Below are 17537 nucleotides of genomic sequence, written 5' to 3'. Positions count from 1 at the left end.
TTTTCTGGACAAAGATCGAGGGAGAGCAGGTCAGCCCGTACCATTGCCTTCGGCAGGGGTGGCTGAAGTGGACCCTCTGTAGGGCATCTTTCACAGAACAAAAGAAGCACCCGAATAGTGCATACCTATTTATGCAAACAGTAATAGTTGCTGTGATCTGTTAAGTGATGCAAAGTTAAAAACTAATGAGGACTTTAGCCCAGCCATGACAGTCCGTGCTTGGGTTGATAGTCCTTCAGGAACAGAAGCTGTTATGTTCACTTTTCTCTTCGCTCCCAACCTTCAGAGCAGTGGGCTGATAACTGCCAAGTTCTTACCCAGTCACTGGGTCCATGGTCCCTCCTCTGATCTAGAATCACACAAAAAAGACCATATTCACTATTGAATGTTGCCTTTGAATGTGGAGTACTCTGACTTGTGATGTTTTTATCTGTTGGGAGCAACACTTCAACTAATATTTCTTTTGAGATTACCTTAATTATTTTGTGCAAGGCTTCATGTTGTACCTTGGATTTCATTGGACAACAACGTCACTAGTCAAGACAGGTAACCTTGTTTATGATGAAACCAGTGGATAACGTTATTAAGAATGGAATTGCCAGATTCTTTAATGTTGTTAACAAGTTGTGATACTCCAGTTAGATACAGTTTCCTGATCGGCTCCGTAAACTCCTGGACCACTATTTATCCTAGTTGGTCCAATCTCTGACAATTTTTACAGTACGTCACTTAAGACCTACGCCTAGGTAAATGTGGTCTTTGAATGGCAGAGCTTGTCTTTTTTTTCAAAATTTTGAATCACTTATGCACCTCAGCAACCATAGAGGAGCTGTCCCTTCCTTGAGTGATGCCTATAGCACAAGAAAAATATTAAAGCTCTTTTGACCTGTGATTAGTTGAGGTAGGCTAAGCAACAATAGTTTGCTTACATGACTCGATACTATTCTATTTAAATGCGAAAACCTTCTTTCTCCACAAATATGAGCATCAGTGAGGTGAACTTTTTGTTTAGCTTTCTTTATATAACTTGTTGATTCCCCTTATTCTACCCTGCAGACTAACAATCTGCCCTTCTAAAGCTAAATATGGCCAGTGTGGAGGGCAGAGATAGTGAGAATTTCATTGTCGCCAACTAGAGAACCAAAAGCAAAAAACAAATTCAACAGGTTTAAAACAGTTACAATGTCTGGGCAGGTCTCTGGAGCGACCACAGTGCACTCATTTGGCTTCCTATTGATGTACTGGGGCTGCTCCTTGCTGGATTAAAAGCCAGGCGCCAAATATTAGTTGATGCAGCAGGAGGTCTATGACACAAAGTCCCTCAGGGTGTCCCTTTTGTTGGTCCTTCCAAAACTGAGCTGCTGGCGGTCTGTAGCCTCGCTAGCAGCAGGCCTGAGGAGTGCACCACAAACATCCCCGTAAGTGTCTACCTGCTACCGTGCTGAAATCTGTTCAAACTAGATAACTGGTTAAAAGTACTTTGGGAGGCATTCATTAGTTACTTCATGTGAGAAATTGGGTTATTGGTTGACAGGGGTGTGAGCCCTAGTCAAGTAGCAGCCGCAATCTCTTGCAGGGTGAATCACAAAAAGTCATAAAATGAACCTGTGGTTAACCCTGGTTATCCTGACACAAAAAAGCAGTCAGGCTTAACTTCGAGGCAACGTGTAAAGTATTTATGCAACACATAAACAGTATTAAAGTGAAAACACAACACAAGATAAATCCCCCCAAAAATTTGAAAAATGGAGTATATTTTATTAAATTATTTAAGACCAAATGACAATAAATCAAATCAGTAGAACCAGAGTTAGGAGTTTCTAGAGTTTTAAGTGAAATCTAGTGCCTAAAAGATCACAGCGCCAACCGCAGACATCTAGGCGTGCGAGACCGGATTAAAGACGAGAGTTAAGGCTGACTGTGATGGAGTGCTGTTCGAATAGAAGTGTATTTGGCTCAGTCGGCGCTTACCTTCGGACTTAGAAAAATTCTTGAAGAAAAATATCTGAGAAGATAAAGTTGAGCGGGGCATGGCTGCAGGAGGTGTCAGAGAAGAGAGCGTCATCCTTGGATGGCATTGGGTTGAAGCTGTAGTGAAGATTTCCATGTTAGGAGTTGTTCGCCAAAATGGAAGTCGAAAAACTCTAGTGTGAAGAAGCAGAGGGCTGGAGTTGAAGACAGTTCCCCGAGGTCGGATACCCTTTGGCGAAGGACCTCTGAAACAGATTTTCTGCTGCATTGAAGAACGTAGCAAAAGAAGCCGCAAAGTCAATCTGGTCGGTGATGCACCTCAGGTGGATAGTTGAGCAGGTTGGTCTCAGTCTCCTCCTGGTACTCAGAGCACTTTTTAGGCCAAATGTGGTTTTGGAGATTGGCCTGCTGGGCACCTTTGGAACCACAACCAGGGGTCCAGGACTGGTGGGACACCTCTTGGGGGTTCAAGACTCACTCAGGCTGGGTCCAGGTGTGGGTTCAAGATGGTGGGAGCCTTTTATGTCCCTGTGGCTCTGAACAGGAGGCCTGCAAACTAACCCTTGGAGTCAACTCTGGGAGTCATGGGTGCAAGTGAGGATGCAGGGTTTCACAGCAGGGGTGGCTTGTGAGGGTTCCAAGCAGGCTCCAGGTAGCAAAGCCATCCTTCTAGGTACAATAGCAGTCTGGCAGAGTGCACAATAGGACACAGTAGCAGACAGTCCTCTGAGAGTCCTTCTGCAGGTCAAGTACTCAACTGGTGAGTTGGTCTGAAGAGGTCCTATTTTTATTTTTATATCCTGATGCCCGTCTTCTGGAAGGTGGTAGAAGCTTCGGGAAAAGTTCTTAGAAGTGCATGGAATTTCCTGACTCACTTACCCTGGCTCCAAGCTGGCTGAAGTGACAATAGAGGGTCTTTAGGCCCTTTTTGTGAAGGCAGAGCACAGGCTATTCAGGTGTAAGTGAGGCTGTGCTCAGCTCGGCCTCCGTCCTGGCCCACTGCAGCTTATTAAAGGTAATAAGGAATCCCCAATGTTATCCTAAGGGAGGGGTAGGCCTCACAGCAGTGAAAAACGGATTTACGGGTTTTTCACAACCAGGACATGTAAATCTTTAAAGTTCATGTCCAACCTTTTAATTACACAGCACCCTGACCTCTAGGCTACCTAGGGACAACCTTAAACTCTCCTTTTATTATATAAAAGTCACCGCTAAGGCTTGGGAATGGGGTCTAAATGCCAAGTCGACATGGCAGTCATTGGACATGTTTTAGAGTGCTACTTCAATGGATGGGACAATAAGTGCTGCAGGCCCACTGGTAGCATTTAATTTACTGGCCCAGGGTATATGGTATACCAATCTACAAGGGACATATATGTAAATTAAATATGCCAATTAGGTATATGCCAATCATGCCATGTTTAGGGAAGTGAGCACAAGCACTTTAGTTAGCACTGGTTAGCAGCAGTAAAGCGCACAGAGTCCTAATGCTTACAAAAACAAATTCAGCAAAAAGTGGAGAGTAAAAGGCAAAAGGTTTAGGGGTGACCCTGCAGAGAGAGACCGGTCCAACACTTCATATTTAAATACTTGTGGAATGTACACTAAATTACATAGCCTGTGTGGAAATCTCTGTTTTACAGTAGGCTGATAGGGCCACATTGAGCCTTTCACAAAGATGACTGCCTGACATGCCACCGATTCTGACTTTGCTTGTGATGGACCAGCCTTTGAGGTCCAAATACATTTTCAGGGAAAATGGATCAAGTGAAATTTTCTCCTTTAAAATTGGTAAGAACGCTTATTGAATGGATAGTAGCATAATGTGCACTGATGTGCTAATTAAATAGAAGTGATCATGGCATAAGCTAACTGTGGAAAGCTGGTGCAATGGGACTGTTACTGGCCAAGCGTAGGGTGGCAATGCACTGGGCCAAAGGACGCACACCACTCATTTAAGACTGGAATGCAGAAATGTTATACTGTAATACACAATCCGACGCATACAATGGGCTCCTCCCCCCGCAGTGTCACCCTAAGGGCGTTTGGTGATTATACAAGCAATATTTGATTGGGAAAGAAGCTGGTGAGCCAGAAGGTGTAGACATATGAGGTGGTTGCTTTTGGGGAGGTTTATTTATTGTCACAATTGTAACTAATTGTAAGGTAATAAGTGTTATTTGGAAAGCCTGGAATAATCTGTTCTTCTACGATCTTCACTAAACGGCATGAGGGACCGTGCACCCGTGGACAATTAACCTCTTCAGTGCCCATGACGAGATAGTCTCGTCATGGAGCACGGTCGCGCTGTGCCCATGACGAGACTATCTCGTCATGAACCCCACCCACTAATAAAACGCCCGGCACAGGAGGGGGAAAGGGCGTGGCACAGAAGGGGCTAAGCACGTGTCATGCCGATGCAAGAAGTTACAACACGTCCAACAGCGAATAGGGTTTGTCTCGCCGTGCTGGTCTTTTGTTCTTGTTCATGCGAACTTTCAGTCTTGTATATCTGCTGCAATGGGATATTTGCTGTGATATTGTGTACGAAGTTTAAAAAATGCAATAAATAAAGTTTAACAAATAAATAAATACAAGAAGTGATCATGGCATGTCAATACATTCTTTCATTTTCCTTCTTATTAGTGACTTTTAAAATGTTACTTCGAATGGAACATTTAATAACATCCTCTTTCACACCTTCCACAGCTGATGAAAGCCTCACACACAGCTCACATCACCTTTGAAATATTACTCAACCACGCTGCTTTTTATTAGCATTGCCTTGAAAATTATCAGAAAAAATGTGCATAAAGCGTGAATGTAACTTTTTCGCTTGCTTTCAGTGGATTTGTGTATGCTTGAAATGAGTTCATAGGGCAATGGTCAGTTTCTTTTCTGAGAAAGAAGCATCATCTCCTGAAACGGTGGCTAGCTGTAGACCTGTATGTGATCTGTGATTGGAGTGGGGTTGTTTCGTCTGTAACAGGTGACAATTGGATCATAATTGTTTAGCACTATATGTTGGGGTCATTTAATTTTAAAGTAATGGAAAATCTTGGATTTTTTGGTGAACACTACTTCATTAGTTGATGCACTGACAGAGAACCATACTTGCAGAAACATTAGAACTTTAGACTACGTTATTAATGTCTGCATTGTGTTTTTTTACCTTTCATGGTGTCTAGTTTATTTTAACTTGCTCTAATTCGAGGCACATTTATATTTCACTCCATGCGAGTATGCAATGCTTGAAACATTTTAAAGGCTTGCTTTCAACAGTTTCAAAGATTTTTGTAGGTAAGGGAAAAAGGCTACTTGTACCCTTCTGTTTTGAAGCTCAGTGGCTGTGTTGTATCGTGAAAGGTCTCGAGCAAGAGCCCATTGCAGCTCATCAACCCTCTTGTGTTCATTTCTAAGCAATTAAAATAAAATACAGAATTACCTAAAAACAAAACATGAAGATGCCTGATAACTGAATTTGTACTAAAATTGCTTATTTCTTTGCAGAATGGTCAGACAAGGATCTTGATGACATTCTTGATGACGGCTACCACCCAGATAAGAACAAAGGTAAGGAAGGCATTGTCCGGTCGAAGCCAGTGGTAGATCCAGATAGAGTTAAATGATGGGTCCTTTAAAGGGTGGTACAATAATTATGCACTAGTAGATGATGCATAAAGTGAGGTACTGAATAATTTAGACTTGGGTTCAACATACTCTTCGTATGAGGAAGGGTTCAGCTTTGACTGAATGTTGCGAAAGTTATTGACAAAGACACAAGCATTAATAGCATGAAGGTGTATTTAGGTGCTTCGTTGTTTTTTCATTAATGATGCAAGCAGATTCCATTTAATCCTCGGTGTGTAGAAAGGACAGAGGCTTCTAATCCATGGCGAATACATCTGCTGGTGGTTTTCAGTTGACGCTTAAGGTTAACTTTGCATTCATGCAACACAGCTGTACAGGTTTGCTGAATGCGGTGGCACCTAGATGTAGATGGTTTTGATAAAGCCACTGTTTACTCCAAGTCTGACGTGAATTATCATTCTATCAGTAATATGTGACAACATGTATTTCGGGCTGGTCTGTTCCCATTGGAGCAGGGTCAAGACTGACTTGCACATAACTGGGTCCAGACCGAGGTGGCTTGGTATGCAAATATAGATGGACTGGGATGGGGCCAGAGTAATTACCAGTGGCTAAGATTAAATCAAGCATTTCATTCATCACTTTTTTGTATGCTTTAGTGTGTACCTTTATGATGTCGGAATATTTCATAATGTGAAATAGGTTTGCGAAACACAACCCTCTATGTGCTTTTTTTAAATGTTCATTCCAATCCATGCTTGTAGAGCAGTATATTCTCTGGTAAACTGAAATCTAGCTTCCTCCCCCCTGTCTCTAGCTGATAACATGGGCAAGTAGACACACACTCCTCTTGTTGCACCAAAGGTTTTGACTTTTGCCCTAGAAGAAAAGCTATTGTAGTTGTTTCAGAGTAGGTGTGGATTTACTTTGGTTTCTGATACTGTGCAGTAGTATACGGGACCTATTTTTATAAGACCAAGGTAGAGGCTGATGATTTAGTATAAGTCTCATTGATTTGGAAGTGAAGCAGGCTGCAGGTGGAGCCAATTTAAAAGGAAGAATTTAGAATCTGCTCAGGAGAGGATTTAGCCAATGTGTTATTTACATATGAGCAGTGTGGGAAATTGGGTTATTGATGTAGGGTGGTGAAAACCTTTCTCAAACAACAACCACAATCCTTCTCAGGGTGAATCACACAAGACACTAAATTAACCTGCTCTTAACCCTCTGGTCGCTTGACAGAAAGTAGTCATGCTTAACTTGATGGAATGTGTAAAGTGTTTATGCAGCACACAACCAGTAATAAAGTGAAAACAAAACACAACACAAGGAAAATCCCACACCAATTTAGAAATAAAGAATCGAATTGAATAGATAGTTTAACACCAAAACAACAACAATCCAATCAGTAGAAATGGAGATATGCAGTTTCAATGATTAGGATAAGTAATTGTAATTGCATTTATATAGCGCTTACTACCCCATACGAGGTGTCGAAGCGCTTTTTCGGCGAGTAGCACACTATTCCGGAACCCATAAAGGATTATTGGTGAATTAGTATAGTGAAATATGAAAGTAATTTGAGTGTTGGATATTATTCAGTTATTTGGATTGAGAAGGATAGCGGAGAGATAGAGGGAAAAGGTTTGCATTTATATAGGGCTTGTTAACCCTGATGGGGTGTTCAATCGCTTTTTTGGCGAGTAGCACGCTACTCCTGAACCCATAAAGCATTAGTGTTGAATTAGTATAGTGAAATATGAAAGTCCAGTATAGCGCCTAAAAACTAAAAGCACCATTTGCTGTCATCTGGTCATGCTGGACCGGGAGAAAGTCACAAATTCAGGTCGACTGCGATGGAGCGTGAGCCTGATCCAGGGGTTCGGTTAGTCCTGCTAAAGAAGTTACCTTCTCAAAGTTTGCCACAAAGAGTCCAGTTTGTGGTGGAGGAGACTGCGAAGGGTAGGGGGGAACATCGCAGAACTTCGTCGCTGTACCACGCAGAGGAGGCCAGCGTCGTGGACGGTCATCGCTGTATCGCAAAGATCCTGTTAGGGGTAGCACACAGTTAGTGCTGGAGCTTTGCATTGGCAGGCACTGCAGGCTGTTGATTCTGTGGTACAAATTGCAGATCGTGCATTGCCACTTGTGTCTGATGGTCATTAAAGCGCAAATACTCGGGTCCACTGGAGATTTGCATTAGTGGTCTTCGCGGGTGGCAAGATCTTGGTGTGAATAGGCCCATTCGTGGTCGCAAATAGACCAAAACCTAAGATTTTCTCCTATTCTTTGCAGGAGGAGCTCCTTTGATGCCAGCCAAGGATCTAGGACATGGGGTGGAACCTTTTGGGACCAGGAACTCACTCCAGCAGAGGCCAGCAGTGCTCAGGCAGGTCCAGTTGTAGTTCAGTAGGACAGCTGGGCAGTTGCAGGGAGGCCTCTAGAGCCTGTGGTGTATCTGTAGGCCAGAAAGGGGGCTAAGCCAACTAACCCTTGGGTTACTCTGGTAGTCCTAGGTTCAATGTGATGGTCTTGTCTCCTTCAAGCAGCAGGGTAGACCTCAAGCAGCAGGGCAGTCCTCTGATAAACAAGGCATGCCTCAAGCAGCAGGTCAGTTGTTGAACCTGACATCTCTATAGGAATTCAGAGGTAAACTCAAGACCTGGTTGTTCAACTGATTCCACCGAGCAGCTTGGCTCTCAGCACCTGGATACCCTTGCGGGTGATTAACAGCGCTTTATAAAGATAGTTTGATTAACACATCTCAGGTTCTACTTATTGGATTTGTGTCATTTTGGTGTCAAATAATTGAAATTGTACTCGATTTTTCTGAATTTATTTGAGATTTTTGCATTATTTTTTCACGTTATTATTGTTTTTGTGCTACATAAATACTTTACACATTGAAATGGAATGGATGAAATGAATGGAATGAATGAAATGAAAAAGAAATTTATAAAGCGCAGTACAGTTACCCGAAAGTGTCAAGGCGCTAGATCATCAGGTAAAAAAGATCTGCAGTGAGGTCTTATTTCAGGGTCATAGGTTGAACAGCCATGTCTGTAGTGCTTTCCTGAAAACCAGTAAGTGAGTTCCATCTTTTAACCTCTAGGGAAGAGAATTCCAGAGTCTAGGTTGTACCGACCGGAATGCTTCTGCCACCCCAGGAGCTTTTCTTGAACCTAGGAATCACCAAGTTGTGTGACTGAGCTGAACGTAACTGCGCGTAGGAACATACTACCGAAAATTCTTCTTAAAAAAGGCTGGTCCTATATCATGAGTTGCTTTAAATGCTATGTAAAGAGCCTTAAACTCAATGCGTCTCTTCACTGGTAGCCAGTGTAGTTCTTTTAGGGCAGCAGTGGCTGATTTATGCTTGGGAATACCCAACAAGGTGCGTGCAGCGGCATTTTGTACAATCTGTAGTTTAGTCAGGCATTTAGACCTAAGGTTGATTAAAAGACCATTACAGTAGTCGGCTCTGGACAAGACCAGAGCAGAGATCACCAGCTTGCGTAGGTTGACAGAGATGAAAGGAAGGATTTTTCTCAGTAGTTTTAATGTGTAAAAGGATGCAGAAGTAACCTCGTTCATATGACCATCGAATGTAAGCTTGGAGTCAAAGGTGACTCCCAGGTTTTTTACTTTATTTGTATGGGTGGGCAAAGAGCCTAGTTCCGATGACCAAAGTGCTGGAGACCAGAAAGTGGTGTTGCGCCCAAAGAGTAAAACTTCAGTTTTGTTGGAATCTAACTTCGGACAGTTGGCGGCCATCCAGTCACCAACTTGATGGAGGCAGGTATGGAACTGTGATGCCGTGTCAGAAGGCGCGCCTGTCACCAAAACCACAATTTGAGTATCGTCAGCATAAGAAATTGCTGAAAAACCCAGAGATCTAATCAACTGCGCCAGGGGGCAACGTAGATGTTAAAAAGAGTGAGGCTCAACGATGAGCCCTGGGGTACCCCACAAGGCAGTGTGAAATTGTGCGATTTAAATTCAGAAAGGGCTACAAATTGTTCTCGGTCAGATAGAAAAGATCTAAGCAGGGCGAACGCTTTTTCTTTTACGCCTATCTTCTCAAGGGCTTCCAATAGTTTTGTATGGCTCACAGTGTCGAATGTGGCAGATAGGTCAAGAAGCACAAGTTCTGCGTTGCCCCCCCGCATCAACCGTTTGCCTGATCTGTTCTGAGGCCAAGATCAATTCTAGTTCCGTGCTATGGTGTTTTCTAAAGCCGAACTGGGCGGGATCCAAGAAAGCATGTTTCTCGATGTATTCCGATATTGCTTTGTTCATGGCCTTCTCGACCACTTTGGCAGGCAGGGGGGAGTCTTGAGATTGGGCGGTAATTATTAGGATCCCCCCCTTCCAAGTTAGCTTTTTATAAAAGAGGGAGAACTGATGCTAACTTCCAGTTGGTAGGAATTATGCCTGAGGAAAACATATGGTTAAACATGGGGGAGAGGTGAGAGGCAATTGATTGTGGTAGAAGATGAAAAATCTTGGGGGGGGCATGGGTCTAATGGGGATCCAGATTCGGTAGACAGAAGTCATTTGGCAACCTGATCCGAGTTCAAGGATGGAAAATGAAGTAGTTCTGGAAGTTCGATAGGATTTGAAGTGGCTAAAGAGACCTCCTCTTCCTTGCTAGGAGTGACTTACACATATTGTAGTGGAGTCGCCCGCTGAGACAGGGATGTAGAGAAACCACAGTAGATTGATCTGACTTTGTCCTGAAAGAAGGTGGCCAGGGAGTCACAGAAAGTCTGGCTTTTTTTTTAAAAAAATCGTTTTTATTTGCATTTCATTATATAGTACGGTACATATGTATCAGATATCGCAAGAAATAAACATCATGGTGGTTACAGCTCATTGGGCCATTTATTGCCATGCCATAGTGCGTACCCTATTTGTCAGTTCAGTGAGTAGCACCGCTAATGTGAGAAGGTACATGGGAATAAAGCATGTGTCCATGAGAGATGGTCTGTACTGAAAACTGGACGTGAATTCTCAGCTCCAGCCCTGTGGATAAATTGTTACTATACTTGCAGATAACGATCAGAAATCTTCAAACTGGGGGAAGAACAGGGGTACACCGTGTCCAGAATGGTATCTTATAGTCGGGGCCACTGGGTAAACGCTTCCATGTTGAGCTGCTGAGTGTGCGGCGCTGTGTAAGGGGGTCCAGGGCCTCAGATCGGGAGTGGCATAGGAATCGTATGCCCCGGGCTGCTGTCTCCAGCCCATTAAGTGGCTGTGTTACAGGGGGGGGCTGTTATGGATGCCACGGTGTACGTATGTACTGCGGGGGTACCAGCGCTCTGATATGGCAGCTCCTCCACCGCCTGCTGTTTAAAGGAGTGTAATAATTTAGCCCATGCCATGGGATGTTTGCGGGTACCTTTAAGCTCTTCAGAGCGTAGCACCTCTTCCTCCGTGGCCCCCTGCTTGTTGACCGCCCCCGCCAAGCAGCTGTCGGGGGTCCCCCCGGTGCCCTCCAGTGCATTGCTATGCCGCGTTTAGCTAACAGCACCAAAGACGTGAATCGCGTCTCCACCTTCATTGATTTACGGCACTTGTGTATGCCCAGTGCGCAGGCCTCTCATTTATAAATGTCGGTGAGTCCCGTAACTGCAAGAAGAGTGGAGTGGACGCTGGACTAATAATTGCGGAGCGCTGGGCAGTCCCAGAACATGTGAAGAAATGATGCAGCGGGCATGGGGGCATCTGGGGCACGTAAAGGGCGTATCTGGGTAATACTGTTGGTTTCTCGGGTGTCAAATAGGCGCGATGTAGTATGTGAAGTTGTATGCTTTTAAAACAATAGTTACGGGATACTTTTTTGGGGAATTCTAATGCCTGGCCCCATTCCCTGTCGTGTAGGGGCCTCTGGAATTCAGCTTCCCATTTTTCCCGAAGGGGTGTGAGGGTGATCATCTTCAGGGCCCGAACCGCTTTGAATATCCAGGTGACCAGGTGGTGTCCCGGGCCCATCGGTAACAGTGTGTGTATCACCAGGTGTATGGGGTCTCAGTATCTATTGTGTGCCACATAATACAGCAGTCTTCTAGCAGTTGCCGATGCAGTAGAAATTGTCCCCTAGGAATCTCCAAGTCCACTGCCAGTTCCGCGAATGTCTGCAGCTCTCCATTCGAATAGAGACACCCGACCTCCGTAACTTCGTGTGCTGTCCAATCGCGAAGCATCCGCACAGTGTAATGTGCCCGGCCTCTAGGAAACCCCACCAGCGGCAGGACAGGAGAATACATGGGTGCCTCACGATTTAGTCGGTGTATGCGTGTCAAACTGGCTTGTGCCACCGTCCGTTGGAGTGGCTGGTCCCGTAATGGCTCTGCCCCAGTTAGCAGCATGCACAGTATGGTTGGGGTTGGAGTGGGCCCGGCGGTTGTGACTTTCGCCCAGCGCATGGCCTGCTGTCCATCTCGAAACCCACTGAAGTTGGGCTGCTAGAAAATAGGCCTCAAAAGAGGGGGCGCCCAACCCCCCCTGCGTCAGGGGCAGCTAGAGCTTGGCAAGGGCAATTCTCCTGCGGCCCGAACCCCAGATAAGAGTGCCTAGGAGGGCATCCAGTTCGTGGAAGAGGGCTCTCGGAGGGACCACCGGAAGGTTAGTTAAATAGTAAAGTAGGCGCGAAACCAATATCATTTTGGCCCCTGCGATTTTGCCAATAACGGCAAGAAGATCTTTTCAATGGACGGAAGCCCTCATACCAGCCATTACCCTGCGGTAGTTCCCTTCATAAAGGTCTTGCGGTGTGTGGTATAACCGAACACCTAAGTGCCGTACAGCTTGAGGGCTCCATGAGACCATGATGCCACCTAATCGTAACGGATGAGGAAGGAAAGCGTCAACAAGAGGATACACCGTTGATTTAGACCAATTCACTTTGAGGCCTGCCACTGCTTCAAATTCTTGCAGTAGGTGAATGATGGGGGTGAGATTTGATGCAACATCTCGGATATAAATAAGCACGTCATCCGGGTATAGCGAAACCGCATAGGTGGTGTCCGCTATGGGGACACCCCAGCTCCAGCTCTCCCCGCAAAGATGGACTGCCAGCAGCTCCATCGCCATGGCGAAGAGCAAAGGAGAGAGCGGACATCCCTGTCGTGTGCCCCTGAGTACAGGGAATGACGGCGATATAAGGGGTCCAAGCCTCACTCTAGAGGTCGTTGTAGAATAAATGAGCTTTGTGTAAGCAAGCGGGTGGGGGGGGGTCCCACTCCCATCTGGCATAGGACTCGAAAGAGGGAAGGCCATAAAAGAGTGTCAAAGGCCTTTTCCAGGTCCAGGACCAGGCAGGCCACGCGACGAAGGTGGTCTCGGATCTGGTCCTGAACGTGAAACAGACGCCGGATGTTGTAGGATGTGTTCAGACCCGGAACAAACCCATACTGATCTGGATGAATCAGTTTCGGGAAGACTGTGGCGTATCTATCTGCTAGTATCTTCCCAAAGAGTTTGTAGTCAGCTGGTAGGAGGGCGATGGGCTGATAGGAGCCCATTTGATGCGGGTCTCTGGGAGACTATAACCGATTCGCACATGGATTGTGGCAGCTTGCCTACATCTACCGCCGCCTGAAACTGCGCTGCCATTTGGGGGACTAGCTGCATTGCAAATGTCCGATAGAATTCCAACGGGAGACCGTCTAGCCCCGGAGCCTTACAGGTGGCTAATGCTTGGAGCGCCTGTTTAATCTCAGCTGCGGCTATGGGCGCAGAAAGTCTGACTTACTGGTGTATTGGCTATTTCAGAGGGTTTGTCTAGCATTTTTAATGTAGCAAATAGTTCTTTGGATGAGTTTTTTTAAGCTAATATGGCTGTAATGAAATAGCGAGTCTTCTCGTTATGCATTAATTTTTTTATAGTCTAGTAATGATTGTTTGGAGGCTGTTCTGTCACTCATATCATAATGGGATCTCCACTTCCTTTCAAGACTGCCTCTAAGTTAAGCCTGGCTGCTTTTCTGCCAACCCAGCAGAAGGTTAAGGACAGGCTAATTTGTGGTTTGCTTGTGTTTCCTCCAGACAAGAATTGTGGTTGCTGCTAGAATAGGGTTTCACACCCCTCGCCCAGTAACCCAATTTTATACAGCAGTCCTCTGAGTACAAGGCAGACCGTACACAATTTTCCACAGATCCAGGAGTGTACTGAACAATTGATCGGAGGGTCCAATATTTATGCCTTGCGCCAGCCTTTACAGTAAAAGAAACCTCTGTATCTCCTCTCAACCCCCCCCCCCCCACATCTGGTTCTGGAATTTCCTTCCTTCTCCTGCCCAGGCTCCGAAGGGTCTGGGGTAAAAATAGGCTGGTGTTAAGTTTTTTGCGAGTGTGCTGGAAGCAGCCCCTTAGAAATGTAATTGGGGCAGGGAACGGTTCTGCCATTCCCATCCTGCCAACACCTAGTACCCTTTGTCTCTCTGTCTGGGAGGAATTCGCAAATTCCTGCCAACTACACCCAGTCATGTGACACAGGACACAGGCTGCAGGCACCAAATGGTTAGGACAAGAAAATGCCAACTTTCTAAAAGTGCCATTTTCAGAATTGTGAATTACAGTCCGACATTACCTTTAAAGAGGGTTTTAAATTCCAATTAATTTGTCTATACATGGCATTCCTACCTTCTCCCGATTACACGCTATCACTTATTAAATGTAATGTGTTAACCCAATTGTATGCAATGGGAGAGAAAGGCCTTACAGTAGTGAAAAACTAATTTAGGAGATTTTCACCATCAGGACATGTCCAACTTTGTAAATAAACTGCACTCTGCCCTGTGGGATCTTTAGGGCTTACCTTAGGTTTAACTTATATGTACTAAAAGGAAAGTTTTAGCCTGGCAAAAGGTGTATTTTGCCAGGTCAAAATGGCAGTTTAAAACTGCATTCAATTGAGACTGAGAATTCAAAGTGCTGTTTTATTTGAGACCATCAAAGACTTTCTACACTACTTTGGGCCTAATTACGATATCGGTCAGACGAGCGTCCGACCGACACTGTTGCAGAATGGAACCGCCGACCATAGGTTGGCGGTTCCACCCACTGTATTTGTATTCGACCGCCCTATGGACGGTCGGAAACATCAAATTTTCAGTTGAAAAGAGCCTCAGCACAAGCTAAAATTGAAAAATGTATGTTTACAAACATCCCTGCACCGTGTGGCAGGCGCCATGCAGTGCCTGCCACACGGTGCAGGAATATTTAGGGTGGCACCACAGGTGCCCCCAGGCCCCACAGCAGAGGTCCAGGGGAAAAGGGGGCCCTGCTAGGGGCCCCAACGTCACTTTCTGCATGCCTTTTCATGGCAGACAGACCGCCATTAAAGGGCAAGTGGAAATCAAAATCATAATCCTGGCGCATAGCCGAGGCTGGCTCCACCGTCATTATGGGATTATCATTCCGCCCGCTGCCCCAATGGACTCTGTGAGCCCATCGGAAGCAGATCGTAATACCCCCGCAGATTTCCCTCCGTCGGCCAGTATTGTAATGCGACAGTGGGACGGAAACCATTGCTGTCGGGCGGAAAGCCTCCAAATATATGTTGGATGGCTTTCTGCCCGACATCTTTATCGGGCCCTTTGTGTCATTTATGTAACTTTAAAGTGCCCAGAATTCAATATAAATGTCCAGCATTCCAAAATGCTGGTTTTGGTTCTACTTTGATGTTATGTTGGCAGTGTGTAGCAATTTTCAAAAAATATTTTTATAGCAATTATTTTTATTGGGATGAAAGAAGTCCTGAAAAACATAAGGTAAATACAGTGGCATGTAAGTCCTACATGGACGCAGAAGGAGATACAAATGTTGATTGTGGTACGTTCACTGATACCAAACAGTACTAATACATGAGAAGGGAAGGGGAGAAGCTACAGAGGAAAGGAAGAAAAGAGAAGAAGGGAAGAAAGGCAGGAAAAAGGAACGGATATGGGGAAGACAGAGCTACGAAGTAGGGGAAAAGGGGGGGGAGAGGGTCAGATCTGGTCAGGCGGAGCCCCGGCATAGTAAAGCGTGGAGGGGTGCAACAACATACTGGGGGTCGGTGGCGAAGAGGAATCGAGTCAGGGTGAGTTGGGGGTCCTCCTACAGAAAGGGGGACCATGTGAGAATACAAATCTGCTTTGTCAATTACATTGTAAATGACTTTTTCATAGGACGCAGTCTTGTACATCACCGTGAGCCATTCCTAATGCGACGGTACTTACAGAGAACGCCAAAGTCGCAGGATACAGATCTTGGCAGCCGTAAGGTGGTGACGAGTAGGCAGCGGGCATGGCGGGTCAGCTGGGGAGGTCCGTCAGGCCATAGAGGAGAATTGGGGGTATGGCAGTGCGATGAAAGATCCATACATTCCCGTAGAATGTAACCCACACCCTTCCAGAATTGACGGATGGTGGGGCAGTCCAGTAAGGTATGAACAATATCACAGGGCACATGATCGCATCGCAAGCAGGCAGAGTGAGGGAGCAGCCCCGCGACCTGAAGCCATGATGTGGTCCAGTTTGTACAAAGTTTTTAATACTTAATGTTTTATTACGGTTGAATATTAATTTATGTTAAATTCATTCTGTTGTGTAAATTTGAAGTTTGTCTTTTTCTTGTGCTGACACCCGCCCTGTGATATCTTTTGTTCTATGTCACATGAGTTATCAGTGCATGATAGACCGAGATTGTGTTCATTGTGCCCTGTGCAATGTTTACTTTCGCCATGGAGACTTGTCATCTGTGTTCCACCGTTATTTGTGTTTGTTTGTTGGTGTCTATTTACTCAGTTAGGAGGACAGCTTCTAACTAGCCAATTGTGTGCCGTGTGCAAGGGGCTTTAGCAAAATAAATTACTACTGTTTCTGGAGTTCTGTTTCAGACTGTTTATTACTACACAGTGCCACTTTAATTCTCGATGGCACATAGTAACAAGATTGTGTTTTGTGTATTTTGCACCCAGTCATGAACTTTCATGATAAGCAGATATCTGGAACTGGTCACGGTATTTATGACCTGTTTCACATGGATCCTTTTCTTGGGTTCTTGGGTAAGGACTTATGGGTTACGAACTGCTTTTTTTTTTCTTTCATAGTTTTATATAGCGCGAACTTGACCCGAATCGAATCAGGTATCAGAGCGCTTTACATAGCACCAGTTACGTTACATGAGGACACACATTCATTCTTTGTTAGGCACGGGGAGATTAAGTGATTTGCCCAGAATCACAGGATGTTCAGTGTCATTACCGAGACTCGAACCCAGTTCCCCAGGTCCGAGGTCGAGCGCCCTAGCTGTTAGGCCAACTTCTCTCCCCATTAGCTTTGGAGCCAAGAGCCTATTATTTTACTCCTGATGGCCCTGTTTGTTTGCTCTAGGGCTGGTGTATGCCTAAATGGAATGCACTCAGAAGAAAGGGACTCTCTTTTGTCTTACTGTGCTCTTCCTTATATTCCTTGTCACTGTGATTGCAGTATTAGTGGTAGCCATAACAACCATGTTAAACCTTAAAGTTTAACAAGAATGTAGCCTCTTCTTTAGCCACGAAGGCATGTTTCAATGTGTCCGACTCTGAGTTGGATGCTCCATGCTATCCTGTACCTGTCGGTGGTTCACGTTTTCCCTTTGGTTCTGATATGCCATGGAGAGGTTCTGCTTTGATAATGCACTTGTGGTCAGATACAGAACTCTATTTGGTTTCTTTATTCTTTGTTTATTGGGATGAGCCTTACCACTTGGGAAAGTATGCTGGAGATATCTGGTATCCCCTTCGAACACTTACTGTGAAACATGAGAGGTATGGCTCCTATAGATATTCTGTGCTTTCATTTGGTCTTGGAAAGCAATTGCCCTGCTGCGCAGATGGCCGTTTCTTATGATCTTGCTAACAGCTGGATGTTAATCTGCCCCTGCCCACCTCAGATGAAGGTTCAGTTCTCATTGGTGTGGTGGCTAATTTCACAATTCTC

The 17537-nt window shown here is 45.1% G+C and overlaps 1 protein-coding gene across 3 annotated transcripts in view; it reads left to right on the top strand.

Annotated features, from left to right (window-relative positions):
- The window catches only part of CD99L2 (CD99 molecule like 2), a 495976-nt gene that overhangs the window by 385358 nt on the left and 93081 nt on the right, over nucleotides 1-17537 (top strand). For all 3 annotated transcript variants that reach the window (XM_085608025.1, XM_085608023.1, XM_085608022.1), the window contains one exon: nucleotides 5482-5544. In XM_085608025.1, the coding sequence (XP_085464151.1) occupies nucleotides 5482-5544 (63 nt within the window). The remainder of the gene's footprint in view (nucleotides 1-5481; nucleotides 5545-17537) is intronic.

This window comes from Triturus cristatus, chromosome 5_2, assembly GCF_964204655.1.
Source record: "Triturus cristatus chromosome 5_2, aTriCri1.1, whole genome shotgun sequence".
In the NCBI taxonomy this organism is placed as follows: Eukaryota; Metazoa; Chordata; class Amphibia; order Caudata; family Salamandridae; genus Triturus; species Triturus cristatus.
The sequence above is the reverse complement of the archived record's forward strand: the minus strand, read 5'-3'. Positions and strand labels throughout refer to the sequence as shown.